General features: G+C 37.9%; 1 protein-coding gene across 4 annotated transcripts; it reads left to right on the top strand.

Annotated features, from left to right (window-relative positions):
- On the top strand, positions 1 to 27,179 carry PRT6 (proteolysis 6). Of its 4 annotated transcripts, none has more exons than XR_015172512.1 (20): positions 1 to 312; positions 993 to 2,084; positions 2,679 to 3,856; positions 3,974 to 4,114; positions 15,631 to 15,874; positions 15,962 to 16,705; positions 17,226 to 17,426; positions 17,583 to 18,274; positions 18,637 to 18,688; positions 18,774 to 19,419; positions 21,144 to 21,352; positions 21,469 to 22,004; positions 22,103 to 22,207; positions 22,346 to 22,412; positions 22,551 to 22,628; positions 25,160 to 25,228; positions 25,401 to 25,506; positions 25,615 to 25,803; positions 26,059 to 26,149; positions 26,851 to 27,179. XR_015172512.1 is itself a non-coding variant. In XM_086425189.1 (18 exons), the coding sequence occupies exons 1-17, from the start codon at positions 253 to 255 to the stop codon at positions 25,473 to 25,475; spliced, it is 6,189 nt and encodes a 2,062-aa protein (XP_086281315.1). In that variant the 5' UTR covers positions 1 to 252; the 3' UTR covers positions 25,476 to 25,506; positions 25,615 to 26,021. The 4 variants fall into 4 exon arrangements, 1 of the variants encoding a protein (XP_086281315.1); XR_015172511.1 differs by having other exon boundaries at positions 26,052 to 26,149; XR_015172510.1 differs by lacking the exon at positions 26,059 to 26,149.
- Positions 27,180 to 27,723: the final 544 nt, after the last annotated feature.

Below are 27,723 nucleotides of genomic sequence, written 5' to 3'. Positions count from 1 at the left end.
ACAACAAAGGCGAGAGAGAGAGAGAGAGAGAGGGAGAGGGAGAAGCTGTTGTGGAAAGGAGTAGCGATACCGAGGTTGAGAAGCAGTGGAGTTATTAATGACATATTCGAATATTAGAAACCTTAGAAAAAAAGTTAGGGTTTCTGTAAATAGTTTGTGATTTTGTGGTTCTCGTTCTCTGCAACGCTGGGGCGTGGAAGCTCAAGATCGAGTTACTGGAGTTGCGCCGATTGGCTGCGTTTAGTTTCTGGAATGGAGGTCGATTCCCCATCAGAGCGGAATCTCCGTTCTCCGCAAGATCGAATTCTACAGGTGACGTTTCTAATTGCTTCTCCTTCCGAAATATGTGATTTTTAGGTGAAAGCACTTCAATTTCACACTTTTCCATTTAATTGGTGTTACTGATAATCGATATATATATTTTTTTGGGGGGGAGGGATTTCGATTTTGGAGTTTCTCTGTTAGATTGCTTACTTTTGTAGGTTTCTTTTTAGGGTTAAAGATGCTTTAAAAAAAAAAAAAATCGAATTTGTGTCTGAAACTATGTTTATTGGTTGAAAATTTGAGATTGGCTCTTTTAAGATCTGTTCAACTTGTTTTTGGTGAATTTCACTTTGTTATAGTTCAATTTCTGTTTATAAATTGTCTATTTTATGATCTTTTCTTTTACTATAGATATATATTTTTCATTTTCAACGTGCTTTTGGTGGATTTCACTTTGTTAGAGTTCAATTTCTGTTTCTAAATTGTTCATTTCAAGACCTTTTCTTTTACTATTATTATTATTATTATTATTATTTTAAAATTTCAACGTGTGTTTGGTAAATTTCACTTTGTTATAGTTTAATTTCTGTTTCTAATTATGCCGTCTTTCCTAAGTAATGTTTTCGAAATTTCATAAATTGTATTGGAGTTTGAGTTTTGAAGAAAATTGCATACCATGTATTGATTAAGGCATTTAAATTTTTATTTGCTCAAAAATGCAATTTCAGAGACTTGTTCAATGTGGAGTTCCGGATCAGTATCTTAATCAACTCCAGCGAGGTTTAGTCACATTTATGAAGGAAAACAAGTATAAGTTAACTGAGATTGTATATGCAATCTTACCTACTGATAAGAATGTAATCGAGGCCATTCTGGAAGTCAAATCGAACCATGGAGGAGGAGGAGCTTCAAGAGGTCCAACCATAAAAGAACAATTTTGTGAAAGCATGATGTGGCTGAAATGGTTGATGTTCGAGGATGAACCGGTGGCTTCCATGAAGAAATTAAGTGAAGGGAATGTTGGTCAGCGTGGCGTTTGTGGAGCTGTTTGGGGACAAAATGATATTGCGTATCGATGCCGGACATGTGAACATGATCCAACGTGCGCTATATGCGTTCCATGTTTCCAGAATGGAAGTCACAAGGACCATGATTATTCTCTTATGTATACGGGTGGTGGGTGTTGTGACTGTGGAGATGTAACTGCATGGAAACGTGAGGGCTTCTGTTCAAAGCATAAAGGGGCAGAGCAGATCAAACCTCTTCCTGAGGAGACTGCTAATTCCGTGGGGCCCGTCCTTGACGTGCTTCTCATTTGTTGGAAAGAAAAGCTAGTGTTTGTGCAAGCAGGTGGTCGTGATGATGAATGGTTAAAGATTGCCAAGGTGTTGACATATGATATTGTTGAGATGCTTCTTGAATTTTGCAAGTACAGTGAAAGTTTGCTCAGTTTTGTTTCTAGAAGATTGTTCTCTTCAGTTGGTTTGTTGGATGTTCTGGTGAGGGCCGAGAGATTCTTGAGCAAATCAGTTGTGGGAAAGCTTCATGAGCTGCTTTTGAAATTGCTGGGTGAACCCACTTTTAAGTATGAGTTTGCGAAAGTATTTATAAAATATTATCCAGATACTGTAAAAGAAGCTATAAAAGAGTGTAGTGATTCTGTGCTGGATAAGTATCCTCTGCTTTCTACTTTTTCCGTTCAAATTCTCACAGTGCCAACTCTAACGCCACGTCTAGTGAAAGAGATGAATCTGCTGGGCATATTATTGGGATGTTTGGAGGATATTTTTGTTTCTTGTGGTGAAGAAGGTCAATTACAGGTACTAGATTGATTATTACTTCCTTTTCAAAAATTCCCCAATCACAATTCAGTCTTCTTAATCCACCACCCATTTGATCAGCTCCATGTGGAATCGTTAAGCATATAAAGTTAAAGTATTTTGGTATTGCATCAGTGGGGTGAAGCACTCGATACTCGATCTGTGGATTTTTTTACTGACTTTGTGAACTATACTGGATTCCAGTGCAATGCTTACTACACCTGCTAAAATTTGCTCTTATTATTGATTTGAACATCCTAATGGTTTTCTTAGGATGTTATACATGTAAATTTATTGATCCATTTGAGTTCTTACGTACCTAAGCGAGCTTTCCTAGCTTAGTTGGGAAACATATTTCTTAGCGTGCATCATCAGTTTTGCAATTCATTTTATTGCTGTTCTTTTCATTTGTTTGTATGATCATTTCAACTAGAGAGGAGATGCTGTAGTTGTAGCTGAATGATATGGAATTATGGATGACCAGCTATTTTCTTGCATAAGATTTTGAACTAGTTTCTCTACTACTAAGTTTAGAAGCCTTTTTTTCCCCTATGCCATCATTGAGAAAAATAGTTGATCAGGATCCTTTTGCAGGTCAATAGATGGGCAGGTTTGTATGGAACCACTATCCGTCTGGTTGAAGATACACGTTATGTCATGAGTCATTTTGAGATTCCCAAGTATGTAACTCAAGAGCAGCCAGATATCTCCAGAACTTGGATACAACTTTTGAACTTTGTGCAAGCTATGAACCCTCAAAAGCGAATAGCTGGCCTTCGTGTGGAGGAAGAAAATGAGACTATGCATAACCCTTTTGTTCTTGGGGACTCTATTGCAAAAGTTCATTCTCTTTTGGTGGCTGGAGCATTTTCAATTGAAGGAATGAAGTTTGACTTGGATGACAGTGATAGCTTACGACACACAAAAGTCGGTAGACTTTCTCAAGAAAGCTCTGTATGTGGTACAACAGGGAGAAGTAGTGCACTGGATGGGGCATCACCGGTGTCTGAAGTCAATTTTGATACTGGGAGTTGTATTTCCCTTGTATCTTCTGTGACTTTGTTAACAGAGTGCCTGAGGGCTATTGGAAACTGGTTGGAATTTAATGTTGTATCAACGGATCCCATGAATTTTTTATCTCCAGATACTTTTAGTAGTATGGGTAGCAATTTCTTAGCCTTGAAGAAAACATCATCTAGGATTAGTAAAGGAAGAAGTACCTCAAAGGTATACCGTGCACCTTCAGCTAGAGGTAGACTCAGGGCTGTGAGTGAACTTCATGATAGGTTTGGTCCTTCACCTATTTATAGTGGTTTTGATATGGATATTGACCTGGAGACAGAATGTGCCAGTGGGGGCTCTGATGACAATGTTATAGAGAAAGAATGTGTTCCAGAAAGGGAAGCACTTGGTGTATTGAGTTTTTCAGATTGGCCAGATATAACTTACGATGTCAGTTCACAGGATATATCTCTTCACATTCCTTTACATCGATTACTTTCAATGCTGTTACAAAAAGCATTGAATAAATGTTATGGGGAATCTGGAGCACTGGAGATGAACAACCCCAGCTTTCCTTTTCCATTACCTGGACACTATAATGATTTCTTTGGGAAGGTTTTGGGAGGCTGCCATCCGCATGGGTTTTCTGCCTTTGTTATGGAGCATCCCCTACGGATAAGGGTATTTTGTGCTCAGGTGCGTGCTGGCATGTGGCGGAAGAATGGTGACACAGCTATATTAAGTTGTGAGTGGTACCGTTCAGTTCGTTGGTAAGTCAGTTTTTGTGTGATTCTTGTAGTTCAGATTAGGTTGTCTATATGTTTCTAATACCAATTTATTGATAGAGCTTATTGATGGTTCTTTATTTTATTTGTTCTCTTGTGCAGGTCTGAACAGGGTTTAGAGCTTGATCTATTTCTCTTGCAGTGTTGTGCCTCATTAGCTCCACCAGACCTCTATGTTGAAAGAATTCTAGAACGATTTGGCTTATCAAGCTACCTTTCTTTGAATCTTGAACAGTCTAATGAGTAGGCGCCCAACCTCACTATACCTTTTCTAAACGAATTGACTATCTGCATATGTTGTGATTGCATGTGTGCATCAATTCATGTATCTAGGATTTTTTTTTTTTTTTTTTGATTGATACGTTTTTCTTTTTGGGTGTTACCATTGGGTAAGCCTGTTTTTAATGAGACCTAATGCAGGATGGTGTGGGAAAAAGATGAAATATGGGTTAGGGAATCTGATTTAGGAGTGAGTTAAAGATTGAGATTTAAGGAAAAGGGATTTCAAGAAAAGAGTCTAGACCTAGAAGGGTTTTATTGGCTGTTGTGAAAGGTTTCCATAATCCCAGTGGCTATATGTTAAACAATTATAATAATTTTCAACATGGTCATGTAATTAGGTTTAAGGGTACGGGGTAGGTTTGATGAGGGGATGATTTGAGGGTCATAGATTGAGGAGTAAGGATTAAGAGAAGGGGGAAATAATTAAAAGGGTTGAGGGAAAGGGGTTTCATGAATTCAAGAGTTCTGGATTCAAGAAAATTAAAAGAAAATCAAGAAAAGAGATGTAAGATTAGAAGAGAAAGAGAAGGGATAGAATGATGGGACCTAGGAATCACATCAAGAACAATGGAGAAATCACACTAAGAAGCTCTATTGAAAGAAACTAATTCTTTATTAATTAAATTGTTTATAAATAAGTCCTAATGCAATCTATATATAAAAATACCCTATTTAGGAATCCTAACATGACTTACACATTCACACTTTTGACTTGATAAGCCAATCCCGTGTAAAACTGATATTCTATCAATATTTTGACCATACCTTTCTTAAAACTCATCGGAATCGTAAAATCTTTGGCTAATAACCTTTCAAATGACAAAGAAATCAACCTAATGTGACAAGTTTTGATGTAAATAATACTCAGACTCATATCTAACTCCTAAAATAATCAAAAGACATCTAAAAACTAAAAATAACCAATCTGAAGCTAATCCCAGTAAAACAAAATTGATAAAAAAAACTGTAGACTCAAGCAAGCGACAACATAAATAATTGCAAAATTGCCATTGAACCTGTGACTATTGGCTCAAGCGGCAACGTAAATAATTGTAAAATTGCCATTGAACCCCGTGATTGTTGACTTTTTTTGCATCCTGCATTAGACTAATAACTCAGGCAAGGGTGGGTTTTGAACCCAAATCTATTGTGTAAACACCCTTAGTTCATTCATCATCTGAAAATTATACTTGTACACTGTCTTCATGCTTATATGTTTAGTCTCATCATTGCACAATCTAATCCTTTTTTCGAGTACATCCAAAGCAAGAGACCTGTTGTCGAGAGCTTCCATTCGATTGCTAAATTCGTTGCTCAGGTTGTTTCTTTTTTGTTCATTGGTATAAACCCAATGATTATACAGTTCTTCAGAGGAGAGTTTTTCTGTCGTGCATAAAAACACCTTTCGTTGTATCATTTCCAAAAAAGTTGATAAACTGGGTGGATATGAGGCCTCCTCGACATTTGTTGCAATGTCTCTATAGCATGTTCGTACTTCGTCTTCCCCTTATTGTCATCAAATTTGGTGTTTTTCGATCCCCAATTGCTATGGGGAGCAAAGGACGAAATACAATCGATTCCTCCATTTAAGTGTTCTCGTTTTCCTTGTTTATGTTCCTAACTCCTCCCCGGGTAGTTCCAAATGTTTGACACTTTTCATACTTCATGGGTGCAACATCAACTAATTCGCTTATTGAACTACCTTTTTGTGATTATGCTTTCTTTGAATATGTAAAGCAACTAGGCATTGACTTAATCTTTGTATTGCAAAGTATTGGAAATAATCTAGTTATTTTAGCTCTAGTTGTTATTTAGATATAGTTTTATTTAACTTCTATTTATTTCTGGTTTGTAAGGGCACTTTTGTCTTTTTACTTCTTTACTGATATAAATTTTTGCCAAGCTCTCACACAGAGACTTGACAATTATCTTTCTACAATTCTTCTTAGTATCAGAGTCTAGAGGATCCATCAACCTCCTTTGGGTTCCCTTCTCTGGTTCGTGGGATCTTGAAGTCTCCTTTATTTCTTTTACTTTTCTTCTTCCTCCCTCCATCAACAACCCTAAATTTTTTAGACCTACTAACCTAGCAGGAACTTCATTAGAAGGTCTCCCCTTTAAGGGCTTTTTTCTCATCTTCCGCCAATCGCATGTTGCGATAGGGATTCTATCAAAAATTTTTCACATGCTGCGATAATTTTTTTTGCGCTGTGCTTCTACCCTACAATAGGGTTTCTATGTTTCAATGTATTGAGTTGAAATTTTTTACCCAAGTTAGGGTTTCTGCCTGTGAATAGATTGTAGGAGTGCTTTCTGCTACTTGCAATTAGTTTCTGTGGGCTGGGGTTACCTGCGACAACAGCATATCTGTTTTTTGAGAGTTACGATAAGTTTGTGAGACCTTGTGAAGGGTTGCAATAGTAGTAGGTCAATTCTTTGAGAGTTATGACATGTCTTTGGGACTTTGTGAAGGGCTGCGACAGTAGTAGGGCTGATTGTGAGGACTTGCGACATCTTTGGTTATCTACGACAGCAGAATATCTGCTGTTTGAGAGTTACGACAGGTCTATTGGACCTTGTGAAGCTTTGTGACATCTTGTGAGGACTTGCGACATCTCTGTTTACCTACGACAATAGAATTTCTGCTGTTTGAGAGTTAGGAAAGGTCTATTGGACCTTGCGACGATCTTCGATTGCAGCATAACTGCTGTGGACTTCTTGCGATTGCAATATAACTGTAGTGGATTGCTTGCGATAAGTCTGTAGGACTTTGTGAAAGGTTGCGTCAGCTGTGGACTGCTTGCGATTGTAGTATAATCGTTGTAGAGTGCTTGCGATAGATCTGTGGGACTTTATGAAGGGTTGTGATAGAAGTAGGGCTATTTGTAAGGGTTTGTGAAACTTTGCGACAGGCTTGTGAAGGCTTGCAACAGACTTGTTCATCTGCGACAGTAGTAGAATTGCTAGAGATTCCTGTTTTGACTGCTAAGAGACCTATGATAGCGTTGCTGCTCCTTCTACTTGTGATTTCTTCCACCTTGGATTAATTCTACGTGAGATCTCCCTTTGATCCAAAGTTTTATTGTTTATAGTGGGCTATGACGACAATTAACGGGACCAAGGATTCCAACACAACTCTTGGGACAAATTCTTCAGTCCAGCGTATAACTAATGCCCTACTAGATGGTCGAAATTTTCAGTCCTGGTCTCGGTCTGTGCGAATTTATTTGGGTAGTAGAGGTAAATCTGGATGGCTTTTGGGAACCGTTACTAAACCTCCTCTCACTGATCCCAAATTTGAACATTGGGAGATCGATAACTGCACTATTCTTGGATGACTATATAATTCAATGGAGTAGCGGATCTATACAATGTTTATGTATCACGAAACTATTTCGTCTTTTTGGTTAGCCCTCAATCAGACATATGCTCATGCTAGGAATGACTCGAGAATTTATGAGCTTTACCGAGACATTGCCCAGGCTACTCAAGGAACACAGAGTGTAGCTGATTATTTTGGGTTCCTCCAGATTCGTTGGGAGGAGCTCTATCATTATGATTCTATGGCTGAGCTATCCGCAGAAGCAACCGGATTTGTGGTTAAGAGGATTGCTCGACAACAGATATATCAGTTTCTCATGGGTTTACGTCTTGAGTTTGAAGCACTTTGGACCTAGATCCTTAATACCACTCCTTTACCTCCTTTATTTGAGATATTTGCGACCATTGACAGTGATGAGCGTCGTTGTCGTATTGTTCCCTCTCAAACTCAGGCACCTGGTATTCTCTCTGTTCCTGCTACAGATCAGATGGCTCTAGTAACTAATTCGAGTTTATCCGACATTCGGATCCCGGGATCAGGGAGTCATGGTTGTGGCAGCCGTGGTCGTGGTAAAGGGAATAGCCTTACTTGCAGTCATTGTGGAAAAATTGGTCATGAGAAAGTCCGTTGTTTTCAGCTCTATTCGCATTTGATACCACGATCTTCGTCCACTTCATTTCTGAGATAGTCTGCTCCTCGTGCCGCTACAGTAGAGTCATCGTTGTCCATTCCTCTCACTGATCATCTTTCCTCACCTGGCACTATTGATTTGCAACAGCTACAGACTCAGATTGCCACTATTATTTGGGATCAAATCCATGCTCACACCCATCCCTCCTTGACAATGGCCTCAGTTACTAGGCCTCCAGGTACATCCTCTGCTTTTCATGTCACTCAATCTAGCTCTGCTCCACTGACATGGGTTATTGATTCTGGTGCCTCTAATTACATGACCGGTGAGTTTAGTCATTTTACCTCTTATATTTTTCCTACCACTCATAGGGAGGTTCGTCTTGCTAATGGATCTCTTACACCTATCCACAGCAAGGGTACCATCCCCTTATCTTCTAAGATATCATTAGATTCTGTGCTTCATGTCCCTCATCTATCTCTTAATCTTATGTTTGTGAGTAGTATTATTAGATCACTAAATTGCTCAGTTACCTTTTTTCCCACTCACTGCATTTTTCAGGACCTGACTTCGAGGAGGATTTTTGGCAAGGAGTATGAGAGGGATGGGCTGTATTTGTTTAGATCTCGGTTTACTGCAGTTCCGGCTTTAGTGCTTCCTTCCTCTGGGAGTCATACATTTTCTTCTCAGACTTTAGATTTATGGCATGCTCGCTTAGGACATGTCAATTTTTAGCACTTATGTCAATTATTTCCTGCTTTAAAAATTGCTTGTAGTGGACACAAATTTCAGTGTTCTGTGTGTGAACTTTCTAAACACACACGTACTTCTTATATTCCTCGTATGCATTGAGTTAATAAAATATTTGATTTAATTCATTTTGATGTGTGGGTGCCTTCTCCTATTACTGCTTTTAATGGTCACAGATATTATGTTACATTTATTGATGACTATTCTTCGTTGTACTTGGGTTTATCTAATGCATTCTCGTTCTAAGGTGCTTCCTATTTTTGTCAATTTTTTAAAAATGATTCAAACCCAGTACAATATTACTATTAAATCTCTTCGATTTGATAATGGGAGGGAATATATATCTAATGGGATTCGCTCTCATTTTCATGAGCATGGTATGCTTCACCAGTTGACTTGTCCTTATACTCCTGAACTGAACGGGGTGGCGGAACGTAAGAATCGCCATCTCATGAACGTTGTTCGTTGTCTTCTCCGAGGAATGCATGTTCCTAAAGCATATTGGAATATGGCAGTCCTCACTGCGGCTGATCTTATTAACCGCGTCCCTAGTCGTACCTTAGAGGGACAAGTGCCTCTTCATGTCCTTCAACCCGATAGTATACTTTTTCTTATTACACCTCGAGTATTTAGATGCACGTGTTTTGTTCAAGACAGGACACCCAATCGTGCCAAATTGGATGACAAATCCATTCAATGCATTTTCTTGGATTACTCCTTTATGTCCAAAGGGTATCGGTGTTATGATCCAATTTCTCATCGTGTCATACACTCTCTTGATTTTACTTTCTTTGAAAATGTTCCATACTTTCATGCCACATTTACTTTGCAGGACTCTCTTACTTTGTAGGATTCATCTCCTATAGTGTTGTTATCTCCCATTTTTCTTCCATCTTCGTCGAAGCTTCAAGTCTACTCTCGTTGCTCTCGTTCTCTTACACCCTTGCCGACCTCCTCCTTGGAAGTAGGTATCTCATCTCCTACCTCCACAAATATACTTGTTCTTATTCCTTCTATTTCTGATTCTCACTTACCTATTGCCCTTCGCAGAGGTAAGCGGGAGTGTGTTACTGATCATCCTATTGCTCAGTTTGTTTCCTATCAGAGTCTCTCTTCCTCTTATCAGACCTACCTTGTAGTCATTGATTCTATTCGAGTCTCTCGATCTGTATCAGAGGCTTTGCAAGACCACCAGTGGACTAAAGTTATGATTGTTGAGATGAATACTTTGCAGAAAAATAATACTTGGGAGCTTGTCACTCGCTCATCTGGGGAACGGACTGTTGGTTGTAAATGAGTCTTTACAGTGAAATATCTTGCTGATGGTACTGTTGATCGGTATAAGGCAAGTCTCGTTGCTAAGGGATTTACACAGACTCCAAGAAGAGATTTTGGTGCCACATTTGCTCCTGTCGCCAAACTCTCCACTGTTCGATTTCTTGTCTTTCTAACTGCGTGTAACTCCTGACCACTTCACCAACTTGATGTGAAGAACACCTTTTTGAATGGTGATTTGACTGAGGTTATTTATATGGACCCTCCTCCAAGGTTTCGTTTTCAGGGGGAGTATTCTGGGAAGGTATATCGTTTTCTTAAATCTCTATATGACCTGAAGCAGGCCCCACAAGTCTAGTTTCAACGGTTCTCTGAGGTTATTTTATCTATGGAATTTTTCAGATGTCACTCAGATCATACTTGCTTTGTTGTCGAGGAGTGGATGGATGTTGCACCATTGTTTTGATTTATGTGGATGACATTATTGTGATCAGGGATGATGCACAGTGGATTGATAAAGTTAAGGTGCTATTAGGTCGTGTTTTTGAGGTTAAGGATTTGGGTCCACCCAAGTATTTCTTGGGGATAGAAGTGACCCGCTCTCGCCGTGGTATTTCATTCTCTCAGCGTAAATACACATTGGATCTTTTTTAGGACACTGGGATGCTTGATTGTCGTCCTGCTTCCTCACCTATAGATTAGAATCATCGTCTTAATGCTGACTCTGGTGATCTTTTATCAGATCCTTAGTCTTATCAAAGACTTGTAGGTCGTTTGATTTATCTGACTAATACTAGACCGGACTAGTCCTTTGCGATTAGTGTGGTCAGTCAGTTCATGTATACTCCGCGTACTTCTTACTTTAATGTCGTTTATCGTATCCTTCGTTACTTGAAGTCGCATCCTGGTTTGGACTTTTCTATTCTTCCACTGCTCAGCCGCATTTGTCTTGTTTTACAGATGTTGATTATGCCGGTTCTCTCATAGATAGGAGATCTACCTCTGGTTTCTGTACTTTTTATGGTAACAATCTTATCTCGTGAAAAGGTAAGAAACAAAATGTTGTTTCTCGTTCTTCTGCTGAAGCTGAGTATCGTGCTATGGCTCTTGGTACATGTGAGCTAACTTGACTTCGTTCTTTACTAGCAGAGTTGGGATTTCCTGTCTTAGGTTCTTCTATTTTGTTCTGTGACAACAAGTCTGCTATTATGCTGGCGTCTGACTCAGTCCTTCATAAGAGAACTAAGCATGATATTTACTTTCTCAGGGAGAAAGCTCGATTTGGTGATCTTCAGACAGTCTTTGTACCTTTTTTAGATCAACTTGCCGACATGCTTACGAAGTCTGTTGGTCTGTTTATCACTAATTCTCATCTTGTCAAGCTGGATTTAGTTGATATATTTACACTAGCTTGAGGGGGAGTATTGGAAATAATCTAGTTATTTTAGCTCTAGTTGTTATTTAGACATAGTTTTATTTAACTTCTATTTATTTCTGGTTTGTAAGGGCACTTTTGTCTTTTTACTTCTTTATTGATATAAAGTACTGCCAAGCTCTCACATAGAGACTTGACAATTATCTTTCTACAATTCTTCTAAAACAAAATTGATAAAAAAAATTGTGTACCCAAGCAAGCGGCAACATAACTAATTGCAAAATTGCCATTGAACCTGTGACTGTTGGCTCAAGCGGGTAAATAATTGTAAAATTGCCATTGAACCCCGTGATTGTTGACTTTTTTTGCATCCTGCATTAGACTAATAACTCATGCAAGGGTGGGTTTTGAACCCAAATCTATCGTGTAAACACCCTCAGTTCATTCATCATCTGAAAATTATACTTGTACACTCTCTTCATGCTTATATGTTCAGTCTCATCACTGGGCAATCTAATTCTTTTTTCGAGTACATCCAAAGCAAGAGACCTCTTGTCGAGAGCTTCCATTCGATTGATAAATTCGTTGCTCAAGTTGTTTCTTTTTTGTTCATCGATATACGCCCAATGATTATATAATTCTCCAGAGGAGAGTTTTTTTGTCCTGCATAAAACACCATTCCTTATATCATTTCCAAAAAAGTTGACAAACTGGGTGGATATGAGGTCTCCTCGACATATGTTGCCATGTCTCTATAGCATGTTCATACTTCGTCTTCTCCTTATTGTCATCAAATTTGGTGTTTTTCAATCCCCAATTGCTATGGGGAACAAAGGACGAAATACAATCGATTCCTCCATTTAAGTGTTCTCATTTTCCTTGTTTCTGTTCCAAACTCCTCCCCGGGTAGTTCCAAATGTTTGACACTTTTCATACTTCGTGGGTGCAACGTCAACTAATTCGCTCATTGAACTACCTTTTTGTGATTATGCTTTCTTTGAATATGTAAAGCAACTAGGCATTGACCTAATCTTTGTATAGCAAAGCTCTGACCCAAGTGTTAATACGTGCAATTTTCTCCTCATGTGTGAACATTATTGCACATTTTCTACTTCATTTGATTGAAATCCTAAACCTATGTCTTTAATTTACTTTATGTTATATTGAACTTCCTTGTCTTCCCACAGTAAAATTGCACTTTGTACAGGTAGACATCCCATAACTGTCAAACCTTGATGGAGCCCTTTACTATGTAAAACTTGGAACTTTAAAGCAAGAAGACTGCTTTTTCTTTTCTTTTTTTGGTGAAGTTTGGAAGTTTGACTCCTTAAAACACTATGCAGATTGTTTAGGAGTGGTACGGTTCATGATGTGCCAGATATGTGTCATAGTCTTGTGAGACATATGTGGACACACTTGTCCAAAGAACTCAAGAATTTAGTCAAGAGCCAGTTACTTGCACCCACTGTTTAGTCTCTCCACACCCACTTACACTTTGCACCTCCCTAAAATCCATCCAGTCTCAACACACCCACCTTTTTTCCAGTTAATCTTTGCACCCACCATGCCAACCGAAACTCATTCTGTCTTCTTCTTCTTCGCAATACAAGAAGCAATACCCTTGGAAGTTGCAAAGTATGTTAGCAATGACCATGATTTCGACAGCAACAACAACAACAACAACAACAAAAAAAAAAAAAAATCAAATGAAGCTTCATTCGGTAGTTCAGTACCTTAAATGCCAAAAGTGATTCGATAGATTAGGTTCCTACCGAGTTCTTTTAGGTGGATTTGATAGGGTCTTATCGAGTAACTTCCTACTGAGCAAAGAGTTAAACCTATGTTTAGGTGGGGGGGTGGAGGGTTTTTTTGTTTGGGTCAATTTGGTCATTTCATCAATTTTTTATTTGGCTCCTTAACTGGGGGCATAGAGCACAATGATTGGTGCAAGTAGAACGCCGCTTTATTCAAATATTTTCTTTTCAGCTATATTCTTTATATGATTTAATGTATTGATCTCATCTAAATACCTTCTCTCCCTGTAAAAATACGTTCTCTTTATATTACATACTTAATGAACCAAAGCATTTAAAAATAATCTCTCTGTTAATATATGGAACATATTATTTGGATTTGTGTATTCAGTTTATTGGGGCTTTGTGTCTAACTAATACTTTGGATCAGTGTCAGCTTTGGCACATGTGCCATCTCTTAGTTAGATACAATTTTGCCTCACCAGCCTCTTCCACATGAAAAACAGCCCCCCCCCCCCCCTTTCTCTCTCTCTCTCTCTCTCACACACACACACACACACACACACACACATGTTTTCTTCATTTCAACTAATAAAATCACTGGGGATATGTTTGGTCAAATGGAATCTTGATTTGTCTGTAGAGAGAAGTTCAAATGTAGGAGGGGTTGAACTCCACGCACGAACCTCATTGCCAAAGTACATTATAATTTGCATTTGGTTTCTGGATAGTGCTTTTGTGATTACATCCTGATGAATACGAAATATTCAAATCACTGGTGGATTACTGTTGATAAAATGAATGACAAAAAGAGAACGTGGAGAGATACATGTTGATGAAGGCATCACAGGCCTACATTGCCAGATTTGTTTAGATTTAGGCTAAATTCTAATTTTCTATTTGTTCCGTGTGTTTGGGGGCCCTCAGACCTGTTCTATGTTGTTGTTGGTTTTTTTTTAATGGGTTATTATGATCTATTTTAAATCATGGCATTTGATTTTAATGGTTGAGATTAGATTAGGGTTTAGGGAGTCTTATAAATACTGTTTTGAGTTCATTGTTTTGCAGCCATTGAGTAAAATTTACAGAGTTTTGAGCTCTCCTATGAATGGCTTGGTGTAACGCCATCTTGGTGTGATTCCAAGATAATCTTCTATTTTCTTCTTTATCTTCTTATCTTCTCCATCTTTCACCATTATTTTTCTGTTTTTTGATACCATTAGTCATACCAACACCTTACTGAAATACAATTCAACAAACACATACCCAGCCACGCCCTTCATGAATCCCACAAAACCCTAGCTAAACCCATCTCTAACCCTTTAACACTGCTGTAATTTAGTTACAACACCTAAATACCTAATTCACTCCTAAACCTTTTCTAATCATAGCCACATCTACTAAAATCCACCTAAACCTTACCCACACCCTATTTCCTGTCACCCTACACCTATCCTAAGTAGACTAGGTTGCTGGATATTTTTGTTTGCATCCAAGACTTATCCTAATTTTATTATTACATCTTGACACCATAATATTAACGCTTGAGCTTAAACTTGTTTCTTGAAATCCTTGATTGAGATCACTGGTAATTGGATCTAAACTAGCGGAAGACCAATCTTCCATTGCCATATCTTCTTTCAAATAATTGAAGAATTTTTACCGTGAGATTGTGATTGCCTTAGGACCTTGTCTAATTGCTTACTAGTGTTTTCTTCTTTTCTTAATATTGATTTATGGTTGCATGAGCTTTTGTTTTATGTTAAAATTGCTCTTAGTGACTGACTTAGTCTCAAACTCATCATTTCTGGTTAGACATCACTGTCCTGCATCACATGTTCATGTTGATGAGGTTGTTGAACATGGGCTTAGAGAATTTCCTTTCTATAATTTTGATGTTGTTCACTAGCTGTATGACTATAGTAGCAATCTTTCCTAAACAACTGATTGCGAAATATTGTGGAAATACACAGATTAGAGGGGAATCTTGTCTTATGTCAGCTACTCATAATCAACTCTGGTTTTTTCTGAAGAAAAAAAATCTCAAACCTTTCTAAGTCATTTAATGTTTTTGTCTAAAGAATATTATCTGCTAGTTATGTTACTCGGCCATTTGCTATTATCACTCTAAGCAGCTGGCTTTTTTACATCGAATAATTAATAAAATCAATTATGTTTTGAATTGATTATCTCATTTGTCTTCTTCTAATCTTACAATTTATTTGCAGATTTCTTTAGAATACCATTTCTTCCTGTGTCATATTTATATTGTTCCCTGTCATTCACGGGGTTAGTTTTGAGTTAGCTCATCTGGTTATATCTAGAAATTGCAGAAACTAAATGTGTTGTAAAAGAACACTGTGTTTTCAGGTATGAACCAGTTTTAGTTCAGGAAATGCTCACTCTAATCATACAAATAGTCAAAGAACGGCATTTCTGTGGGCTCTCTACTGCTGAAAGTTTGCGAAGAGAATTGATTTATAAGCTAGCCATTGCAGATGCTACTCGTAGTCAGCTTGTAAAATATCTTCCTCATGACCTTTCTGAAAATGATAAGCTTCAGAAAATTTTGGATGAAGTTGCAGTGTATGCTAATCCATCTGGAATGAAGCAGGTTTGGTTCATAGTCTCAAATATCTACCATCATATTTAGCCATGCAAATAAGCTCCGGTAGTATCCTGATCTTTGTGTGCTTTCCAGGGTAAATATTCACTGCGAAAAATATTCTGGAAAGAATTGGATTTGTATCATCCTCGTTGGAACTCAAGGGAGTTGCAAGTTGCAGAAGAGAGATACTTGTGGTTCTGTAAGGTTTCTGCTTTGACTTCTCAGTTACCTAAATGGACGAAAGTGTTTTATCCCCTCAATGGAATTTCTAGAATAGCTACTTCAAGAGCAGTCCTCAAAATTGTTCGTGCAGTGTTGTTTTATGCTGTTTTCACAGATAAGTCGTCTTCGTCACGTGCTCCTGATGGAGTTCTTGTTACAGCATTACACCTACTTTCACTTGCGTTAGACATCTGCTACCTTAAGAGACAATCCAGTCAGCAATCATGTGGTAGTACTTCACGTGATTTGGAAGATTCCCTTCCTATGCTGGCTTGTGCTGGTGAAGAAATTGTTGTTGAATCACCAAATGAGAGTGGTCCATGGAAGCAGCAAAGCTTGTTATCACTACTTGTTTCATTGATGAGGATGCATAAGAAAGAAAATGTTAACAATTTTGTGGAAGCAGGGCAGTGTGACCTTTCTTCTTTGATTGAAAATTTATTGAAAAAGTTTGTGGAGCTTAATGTTGATTGCTTGCCTAAGCTGCAAAGACTAGCACCTGAGGTGGTTTGTCATTTGTCTCAACCCATTCCGAATGGAGATATACCATCAGGCTCAACTTCTGATGTTGAGGACCGCAAAGCGAAGGCTCGAGAGCGACAAGCTGCTATATTGGTGAGTTGTTATTTTCTGCTGTATGCAATACTCCCATTGCATGGTGTTTTGGAGCAATTTCTACCTGGACGATGTGTGCAGCATTTTGTTTCCAATGATTTATTTTCATGTTAGTGTGTTCTTAAGATTATTTCTATCTTTTCTTTATTGGTTAACTGTGTTAGTTTACCTGGGGAGGGGTGGATTGAACGTGCTCACTGTTAAATAGTTCTTCCAAGTTCTAACTTCCTTGAAGAGAGGTTTAGATGAATCTTTTTTTTTATTTTTTTATTTTAATATTAATGAAACCACATGGTAGATTATTGGAATTTGTGCTATGTATAGATTCCATACATAATCACTTGAAAAATCTCACAAGTTATAACTTTTTTTGATAATTTTTTTTTTGGTGATAAGAAACAACACAAGTGGCAAGTCGTAACTTGTGAGTGCCATGCATAATTTGTGAGTGATATTATGATTCATATACTGAATTTCCATCTCTTTCATGCCATGTTGTTTGATATTATGATTCATGTAGGAAAAGATGAGAGCTGCACAGTCCAAGTTTATGGCAAGCCTCAAATCCACGTCAACTGAGGAGGTAGTTGTTTCAAAATCAAAAGAAGATTTGTTTATGTCCGATAACAGTCATGTCTCAGGGGAGTCAGCACCAGTTGTTTGTTCTCTTTGCCGGGATCCAGATTCTAAAAATCCTGTATCTTTCCTGATTCTTCTCCAGGTAAGGGATTATTTAATGTGTGTTACCTAGCATATGATATGTGCCTATTCTTAAGAAGCCATTTTCCTCCCTTATAATTTGGACTGTAAATGGATTATTACTCTTGTCACAATGATTAAAAAAAGTCTCATCTGTTATTCTTGTTTCCGGGACAAGAAATCTCGACTTGTGAGTTTTGTGGAGAGAGGTCCTCCTTCATGGGAACAAGTACACCTTTCAGACAATGACCATCTTTCTATCACTGCAAGTGAGACGTCTGATTCATTTGGAAGGAACATTCTCTCAAGCAGTCCGGAGATGATTTCATCTCCTCATTTAGTGCAGTTGGTTCAGAATGCAGTGAACGAGTTCACGCATGTTGGGCTACCCAGCGAAGTTGATGCATTTCTGCATTTCATAAAGGAACGGCTTGCTGCTACTAGGAATATCCATCTGCCAAGTATATCCCATGAGACAAACACAAATACTGCATCTTCCATTGAGATGATGGAAAATGATATCTTCCACTCCATACTGAAAGATGTGCAAGATATCTTGCTGCATTCAAATGTTATGGAGGATGAGATGAATATTTCAACCTCACATACCAAAAAGTGTTTAACCCAAAGCAGAGATTTTGAATCTATACTGCTTGGAAAATATATCTCATCTCTTGCAAAAGAAACATCAGAACATCCTCAAGCTTCCAAGACCTCTCGTAGCGAAAATGCAACGTCGAAAACCTCTATTCAGTATGCATCATTTGATGGATTTGGTCCGACAGATTGTAATGGGATTCATATTTCTTCATGTGGGCATGCTGTGCATCGGGAGTGTCGTGATCGCTATTTGTCATCTCTGAGGGAAAGGTAAATTTTTTACTTGGAACCACATTGCTTGCTGTTGGCTCATCTTTTCTCAATTATTTAGAAGTTAAATTGTACAATTTTGCGATTCATTATCTGGATGTTTATGCACCCATTTATATATTCTTTATTTATTGTGAAGTGACAAATTGACTAGGTTCTGTAGTCGGTGCCCTTTTTTGGCTTGTTGTCCCTTCCCTGTATATTTGGGATGGTCTCCTCGACCTCTCTTTTCGTTTTTCTTAATAAATGCTTTTGCTTATATAAAAAAGAGAGTTACTGGTAGTAAACCTATACATTGATGATGACTAGATATATTGTTACGGGAGTGTGTGACCTGATTATTTTTTACACTGCCCACACAGACATGTCAGGAGAATTGTTTTCGAAGGAGGGCAAGTTGTGGATCCTGATCAGGTATGGTGTTCTTTTGCATATTTTTTCTGTTGTAGAAGATGGAAATAATTTGTTATCTTACTGGTATTTGCTCTTATCTTGTCAGGGTGAATTCCTCTGTCCTGTATGCCGAAGGCTTGCAAATTCAGTGTTGCCAGCATTCCCTGGCGATTCTAGTAAGGTTGGGAAGCAGATAATGTTATCTGACCTTATATCAGAACAAACTACAGGATCTTCGATCACATCAGGAACTTCTGTTCTTCGCCTTACACATGGCCTCACTCTCCTTCAAACTGCTGCCAACATGGTTGGGAAGGGTGGAATTCAGAAAACTTTTTCCCAACAGCGGAACGAGATAATGCGACAATCTTTAGAACCTGTCTTTCGTTTACTATGTAAAATGTATTTTCCTGACAGACTTGATAAGCTTTTAGCATCTGGGAGGGTAAGCCACTCCATGATTCTCTGGGACACCCTTAAATATTCCCTGATCTCGACAGAAATTGCAGCCCGTGGGGCAAGGTCTAATATGTGTACAGGAGGTTCAACGTCTAGTCTTGAAGCTTTAAATGGGGAACTTGAATCATCTTCTGGATTTATATTATCCTTGTTGCTCCAAGTTGTTCAAAGCACTCGAAGTGAGAATTGTCTTCAAGTGCTGCTAAGGTTTAGAGGCATTCAACTCTTTGCAGGGTCAATTTGTTCTTGTGTTTCTATAGATGACTTTTCGACTAGCAGAGGCAGCCGACGAGGTATGACTACTATTACTGCTGTTTCTTTTAATACATATCTAGTGTGATTGATGTTACTATTTTTATTGCTCTTTAGTTGAAGCCTTGGTGCTTCCACTCAAAGAGGTATCATTACAACTACTACTTGTAGCACATTTGAAGCCAGTGTAACATGTGAATTAAAACTATAGATATTGAATATTAAGGCATCCAGTCCTCAAGGCCTTTGCAACCAAAGCCTCACATGTTCTGCACACTTGAACTGTCACTATAAATATGGCAACTGACAAGTATTTGATCTTGAGTTGCCTTAGAACTTTCTTTGATTGGAAAGATAATTTTATTAAGATGTAAAAAAAGAAGGGGGGTTGAGAAGATCAACCCGTACAACAAGGACAAACAAGCAAAGAAAAGAGAAGAACAACAAAGCTCCAAAGAAACTACTCCAACACCAAATTACAAATCCTATCCCATCTGCAATAAAATCTTCAAGAATCGATAAAATCAAGTCTTCTTCCATCACGGAAATTTTCCCTTCAAAGGAACGACTATTCTTTTCTTTCCAACTACCCCAACGACTTGCAAATGGAGCTAGTACCAAAGAATCCATTTCGATAAGGAAAAGAAGCCTCCCCAAGTTAGCCACAAATCCAATAGCCATTTGACCGAATGGGGCAAACAACCCGCAATGCCAAAGAGAAAGAAATGCAACCAAATCTGAGAAGCCACTCGACAATGAATGAATAAGTGATCCGAATTTTCCGCAGCCAAAGTATACAAACAACACTAATTAGGAGAAATGAAGCCTCTTCTAATCAATTGGTCCAAGGTTGGTAATCTCCCTAAAGCCGTCAACCAAATAAAGGCCGAGATCTTTGAATGCACCTTACCACCCCACACAAATGTATGAGGGAACATCATTGAGCTCCTTGGAACTAAGGTATCATATATAGATTTGACCGAGAAACTCCCATCTCTAGTTCCACCCCAAATTCTATGATCCTCCAAAGTAGCATCCGTGTGGCTCTTCTCCACCAAATAGAGCAAACTCCCCAATCTTTGAAGGTCTTTCTACACCCAAAGATCCAATTGATGTCCCCATTCCCAATGGTTCTAAAAAGATAGATGACTTTGACCTTTTCTCAAAGACAAATCAAAAAGATCCGAAAATGGATCCTTAAGCGGTCCATCCTTGCACCACCAATCCTCCCAAAATCTCACCTTAGTCCCTTTCCCAACCTTGAATTTAACATTTTTCTTAAATAAAGGAAGACTTCTCAAGATACCTTTCCAAACTCCACAACCAAAGACAAATCGAAAAGATTCGAAAAAAGATCCTTAAGCGGTCCATCCCCACACCACCAATCCTCCCAAAATCTCACTTTAGTCCCTTTCCCTTTCTTAAATAAAGGAAGACTTCTCAAGATACCTTTCCAAACTCCACAACCAAACGACCTTCTAGCCGTCCCACTTTCCCACCCATTTATGCTAACCCCAAAATTTTCCACTATTGCTCTCCTCCAAATACTCTCACATTCCTCTCCAAACCTCCATAACCACTTTCCCAACAAAGCCGCGTTCATTGATTTAAAATTTATAAAGCTCAAACCACCATTCGTTTTAGGCAAACACAACTTTTTCCAACACACCTAATGATGTTTACCTTTTGTCCATGTCATTTGTCTGGTTATTTTGCATCATAGGAGTACAATTTTCAGGTTCCTCATTGACCGTACATTTTGCAGGCAATATCTCGGCTGTCCTGAAGCATATTGACAAAGGAGTTGTTTATCCCGACATTCAGTTTTGGAAACGAGCTGCTGATCCTGTCCTTGCTCATGATCCTTTCTCATCGTTGATGTGGATTCTGTTTTCTCTTCCATATCCATTTCTATCATCTGCAGAGTCTTTCTTATCTCTTGTCCATCTCTTCTATGTTGTCTGTGTAGTTCAGGTATTCTAAGTTGTTAAAGAAAATTCTTTTAAACGACAGGTTGTACGGAAACTCAGATTTTATATGTGTTTTCTCTTGGAACCTGATTTTCCCATCCTGGTATGTTGCGCTTGCAGGCATTAATCACGTGTTGCGGAAAAAATCAGTATGATACCACTGAGTTAGGATTTGGTGATTGCCTGATTGACGATATCTGCAAAATTAAATCTGTAGTTGCTCAACAGTATTTTGTTTCCAACCATATTGGTTCTTCTTGCCATCCTAAGGATATGATTCGTAGATTGAGTCTTCCTTATTTACGAAGGTGTGCATTACTATGGAAATTGCTAAAATCTTCAATGTCAGCACCGTTCTGTGCTAGATCTCGTGAGTTGGATAGGTCATCTTCCCGTGTGAACGATGATATGTTTCAAAGTGATGGTCATCTTTCAATGGAGCTTCAAGATGTGGAGGAGCTGGAACATATGTTTCAGATTCCCAAGTTGGATGTTGTTCTCAAGGATAAAGTTTTGCGTGCTTTGAGCTTAAAATGGTTCCACCATTTCTGCAAGGAGTTTGAAGTCCGTAATTATGGACATGCTTTGCATTCCACTCCAGCAGTTCCTTTTAGGTTGATGTGTCTGCCATATCTTTACCAGGATCTCTTGGAGAGGTTTGCTTCTGAGAACTCTCTATCAGATATGCTTTTAAATGACTTACCTTCCTTTGGTTGAAATTTTAGTCTTTCAATAAAAATACTTGATTTATCAGGTATATAAAACGCCAGTGTCCTGAATGCAAAGCTGCTGTAGATGAATTGGCATTATGCTTGCTGTGTGGTAGATTATGTTCTCCAACCTGGAAATCCTGCTGCAGGTTCCATATTTTTCTCTTTATTTTTCTTCGTGATAGTATTTTTATTATTTGTTGAATCTAAACCTTGTATTTAGCTATGTTAACCTTTCCACTTTTTAGCAAAACATACAATTTTGACATTTCTTACTGCTTTTTAAGGGAAAGTGGATGCCAAACTCACGCGATGTCCTGTGGTGCTGGTATTGGAGTATTTCTGTTGATTAAGGTATGCTTTGTACTTGCTGGACATTAATTTTGTTTGGCTTGCTCAATATCTGTCATCATTATTTAGTGAATTTCTCATATAATGTATATTTTCCCCTTTATTTCTAAACATGGCTTGCTAACCGTTTTCTTATAACAGAAAACCACAATCTTGCTGCAAAGATCCGCACGTCAGGCACCTTGGCCTTCTCCCTACTTGGATGACTTTGGAGAAGAGGTAAATCAAACTGTTTTGTAATTTTAAATTGTGTATAGAAGTCATGATTAGCTGCTTTTAATGTCATACTAGCATAATCACTGGATATTTATGATAATCATCAGAGAGACACTCCCTTAAATGCTATAAAGTGGAAGGTGCCAACTTGGTAAAAGTGTAAATTCCTCGAGCGGCAATAGAACTGACCTAAGTTCAAAACCTGGCTCCATGCGCTTGCCTATGGAAAAATGCCATTGTCATAGTTTCTCTCTATTTCAAACTTCATAAGGTACTCTATTATGATTATGTCTGCATGGATGATATTAATGTGACTAGTGGGATTTTTAGGTTTGAAGGGGAAATCTAGGGTTGAGAAGAGGTTCTTGGCCTTTGCTGACCTCCATGTCCGCCTAAACTGGCCACTAATTGCTTGAGAGTCATTGTGAGGAGCAATACATGGATTGGATAGAGGAATCAAGGCCTCAAGGCTGAAGCTGAAGGGAAATAAGAATTACTCCAGAGGAAATAGATTCATACTTACAACCATTTTCTTTGACTACCTCTCTGTCCTCCCTAGACCTTAAGGGTTAGGGGTTTGTACCCAATGGGATATGTTTTCTAGGGATGTCTTGACTTATGAAATGTTATCCTGAGCTTCCTCCTTGAGTTCCCAATGACGCACTGTTTTTGTAGCACACTTTTTGGGAAGCCCTAGATTCCATCAGCATCCCTGAATCTTTATGGAGAAGTAGTGGACGCCATTGATTTCGTGTACTATTGATGTGACTTTCCACATTCTAATTCCTACGTGTCATGTTTCATAATAGCCCTAAGCCTTGCAAGTGGAGATCAAGGGCTGGCTTGTCAAGCAGTGTTTTTGTGATGCACACAAGGTTGAGGATGTAATATTTTATGATGGAACAGCCGAGTATTCTAGTGTTGAGGGTCCTCAGCTAGTCTACCAAGTTGCTGATCCTTCTCTTTAGTTACTGAGGTGGAGCATTTGGGACCTTAAAAGTGTGAATCAAAATGCACTACTTGTCAGAGGAACATTTGGCTCTTTTTGCTGGTCGGTTCTTGTTCCTTGATCCACCTTTGAGTGGTTGAACAATCTACACATTGATCATCCCTCGGAGAACCTGTTATTCTATTGGCCGCTTGTGCCTCCCCAACCCACCTCAAGTTCATCCCTTGTTAGCTTCTACGTAAGACAATACTAATTTGTCATGTTTCTTTCTTTTTTTCTTTCGATTCTTTTTTGGGGTGGCAATGCAATTTGGGTGTTGTGACATGTACTTTTTATGTCAGGAGGATATTCCATTTTCTAGAAGAGAGTGATAGGGTCTTTTATTTTTGATTGGTAAGCTGGGGTTACGTGGACTACCGCACATGTTAAATGAAAAGCGAAAGTTACATCTTCTAGAATCTTCAATAGTTTTTAGAAGATAGCTAGAAATGAACAGGGCTGCACATATAAAATAATGGGAAGTACATTTAGATGCTATGAACTTGCCATTTTTATTTTTATTTTTTAAATTTCTTGAGAATATAATGGATTATCCATGCTCCAAACGTTCTAAGGATGGTTGGTATTTCTCCGAACATGTGCTTATCCTTCTGAGGAGGATAATTTTTTTAGAAATAACCTCATCTATGTACTTTGAGTTCGAGAAGATCACTATTTATTCGAGATGAGGAGATGCGATTCAATGTCCCTTCAATCGATACCTAGAATTTCAATTAAAATTATGGTAGCTAAGGACCAAGGCTCTCCATGGTCTAGGAGAGGTATGTGTGTAAGTTTTTAAAGCTTTTAGAGTTGCTAAGATTGTAGAAGAGTATTTTCTTCTCAAATAGAAGTGATATTTTCTACTTTTATTTATTGTTTTCTGCTGTTTATTTTTGTTTTTGTGGTTTGTTTCCATCAAAGAACCCTTTGGTGCCTATGGCTTTTTGCTATTAGTTGGTGTATTTGGAAAGAGAGGAAAGCGGAAGCCTTTGAAGGAAAAGAGAAGGAAGTCAGTAGAGATGGGGCTTAAAATCGGTTGGACCCGGGCTGGATCTTAGTATATCCATGTTCAGATTCGATTTTTATCTGGATCCGAATTCGTTCCTACTCGGATCCTACTATATGAGTCTTGAGTACCTTATGGTTAAAAGTGATGCCAAAAGTCTTGGAAATCACTGAATTCCATTTCTCCCATATGGTAAATGTTGATAAAGGATAGTTTATTGTGGTCTAACCTAGTGATCTGCAACATTTTCTTTTATGATTTACAACAAGCACCAAACGTCTCATACCCGAATCGGTAGCATTTGGATGTATGCTTAACTTAAAATATATTATGTACGAGCAGGATTCATTCAGCCAAACCCAAATTTTTGTATGATGCTTTGATATTGATTGTTATGGTGCTGTTTATTATCTTCTGAATGCGCTTGGTAACATTTTGTGGATACAGTTTATTTACTCATAATCGTTGTTAAAGATGTTCCTGATCCACTGTTCCATTCCTTTTTTTGCATGGTCTTAAACATGTTTCCAATTGCAGGATATCGACATGCATAGAGGGAAGCCATTGTATTTGAACAAGGAACGCTATGCAGCTCTAACGCATATGGTAAATAAATAAATTTTCCTCCCTTTTTGAACCATTTCATGATCTTAATGTTCACTGTAATACTAGCAACTTGATTGGCTCTTATTACGTGGTCAATTTGTTTTATTTTCCTCTAATATTTTAATGATCGTATATGTATAATCATTTTTAAGTTAATACTGCTGGATGGCAGGTGGCTTCTCATGGACTCGATCGGAGTTCAGAAGTGCTTCGTCAAACAACTATGGATTCTCTCTTCTTGATTTAGGTTCAGATGTATTCAAGTCTCTCCTGTGAAGGTAAGTGTCCAATGACAGAACTGCTACAGTATGCCTATTTCTTTGCAATTTACTTTAGTTTATGAATCAAGCAAACACTAATTTGCACTACCAAAACATTTGATATAGATGTCACAGGAAATGAAACATTCTGGGTCAGATCAACATCAAAAGAATAGATACGGGATTTCAAATTGCAAAAAACCAGTCAACTTGTTCATGTATCTTGGTTGTGGCTGAAAATTAGGTGAAGAAAACAAATTGAAGTTGTGCAGATGAGGAATGGAAATATTTTGTTGCTTGTGCAGTTACATACAGGTGGGTATGCTGGTGTTGTATTTTCTGGTGTGCTCCACTATCACTAAATGTTTCATGTATTTTTTTGTAAAATATTGAAAAAAAAAAGTATTATCAAGGTTTAATTTATGAAGATAATGATGGTTACCTTAACCATATTATGGTGTAGGCAAAATAGTGGCACACTGCTTTTGCCCGTTTCTATTATATAATTTTTTAAATAAATTCAAATGCTGCAATTCATTTTATTTAAGTATAATACATGGTAGGGTATAGGCATGAAGGGGACAAGGGATTCGTGTGGTCAATCGAGAGGGTTGTCAGTCAGATGGATGGCCTAGATTGGCCGTTTCTGCACTCCCATGTGGTAAGAAATCCCTGCACTATTTCTGGGGGTGTGGCTCCACAATACATCTGCACTTGAAAAATAACATGATAGGAAGTTAAAATAACATAGAAAACGTTCTTATGATCCTATAATAATAAATAGGTAATGGTCATTCATTGTCTGAGGATAATGGACACAATGCGACCCATAACCTTTCTAATTAACACTTCTAATTAAGATCTATAGAAAGTTGAAACTAAGAATTATTTTATTTGGGTTGGAAACATGTATGCTTTTTTACCCACTTAACACATGTAAAACCATACAAACTCCATTGTTATTTTTATGTTTTGGCAATAACTTACGTAGTTGTCTTTGTAAATAATATAATAATGTGATTTTGTTCCTTGGAGTCTCTTCAGAGAATCGTCTTGTAACCAAATCATCATAAATTCTAGGATGAATCAAACAAGTCAGAAGTCAAGGTTCTGAAAGTTGAATATAGTCAATTATATGACTATTGGATTTCTGCATGCTTCTTGTTGAGCCATGTCAAATCTCATGGCTCTTTTAAATATGTAGTTTTGGGTACTTTTAGAATTCAAGCATCTCTGACAAAATCAATGCGGCGTTGTTCACCTTGTTTTGTCAAATTGGAACCCATTAAAAAGCTCTCCATTGGGTATTGGTAATTTGTTTGTAGAGCTTTTAAAAGCGTATATGGTTTCTTTTTCTAACAGGTTACCGTGGAGTGGATTGGCAGATGCTTTGGATTTCCTTTCCATGGGTTCTGAAATTGGGGTTGAAAATGGATGATGGTTTCAGTTGCAAATTGTTCATCTCTCATATTTTCTATGTTGTACAGTTCACTTTGTTCTGAATCCAAACCTGCACCTCTGTTTACTATCTTCTTGTTTATCTAGCTATAGACTAGATCTTCATTTTTTTCTTTTTCTTTTAAGGGTCTTCAGTTTTATCGATGAAACCCATGGCTTCATTCTTGCTGTTTCTGTGATGCTGCATGAACAGTTTAGATCCTATCAAATCTAGACATTTTTAGTGGAACCTTTACACATCTTGCCATGTTCATACCCATTAATCAAAGAGTATGCAATTTATTGGCCTCTTTGATGGGCCATGCTCAATAATATCATCAATTTGGTGATCATAATGAAAAATAAATGATCGATCTTATGTCAAAGTAATTTTAGTGAGAAGCATTTGAATTATTTGGCTGTTCAAGTATACTGAATCATCAAAAAAAATAAATGCAAAAGGACTCTTATTCAAGCTGTTCTTTGACCATGCAAAAGCTCGCTCAGTATAGTTACATTGGTGGACTAGAGTTCTGCGTGCATTCTCTCTTGGGGTTAATAGGGGTAAAAGTGAAAAAAATAAAATTGAAGAGATATTACTTAAAAAAAAAAGAAAAGAAAAATTGAGGTTAAGAGTTAACAAATAAAAAAACAATAGAGTGAGTTAAAGATGAGATATAATATAGTTGAGTCGTCCCCATCACAGAAATGTAAATCATTTTCCTTGGGATACACAAGAAAAGATTAAAACACTCAACTTTATCATAGGGGGTATGGTATGTCAAAGGGGGCATCAGA

Source organism: Akebia trifoliata, chromosome 15, assembly GCF_017979445.1.
Source record: "Akebia trifoliata isolate Shusen 1 chromosome 15, ASM1797944v1, whole genome shotgun sequence".
In the NCBI taxonomy this organism is placed as follows: Eukaryota; Viridiplantae; Streptophyta; class Magnoliopsida; order Ranunculales; family Lardizabalaceae; genus Akebia; species Akebia trifoliata.
Note: the sequence above shows the minus strand (reverse complement) of the source record. Positions and strands in the feature narration are given on the sequence as shown.

What these genes read in the sequence shown, in the direction of transcription:
- PRT6 (XM_086425189.1), top strand. Translation starts at nt 253, where the DNA reads ATGGAGGTCGATTCCCCATCAGAGCGGAATCTCCGTTCTCCGCAAGAT. An exon ending in ATCCATCTGGAATGAAGCAG is followed by an intron (nt 15,875 to 15,961) that starts GTTTGGTTCATA and finishes TGTGCTTTCCAG; the next exon opens with GGTAAATATTCACTGCGAAA. An exon ending in AAGTTGTGGATCCTGATCAG is followed by an intron (nt 18,689 to 18,773) that starts GTATGGTGTTCT and finishes TTATCTTGTCAG; the next exon opens with GGTGAATTCCTCTGTCCTGT.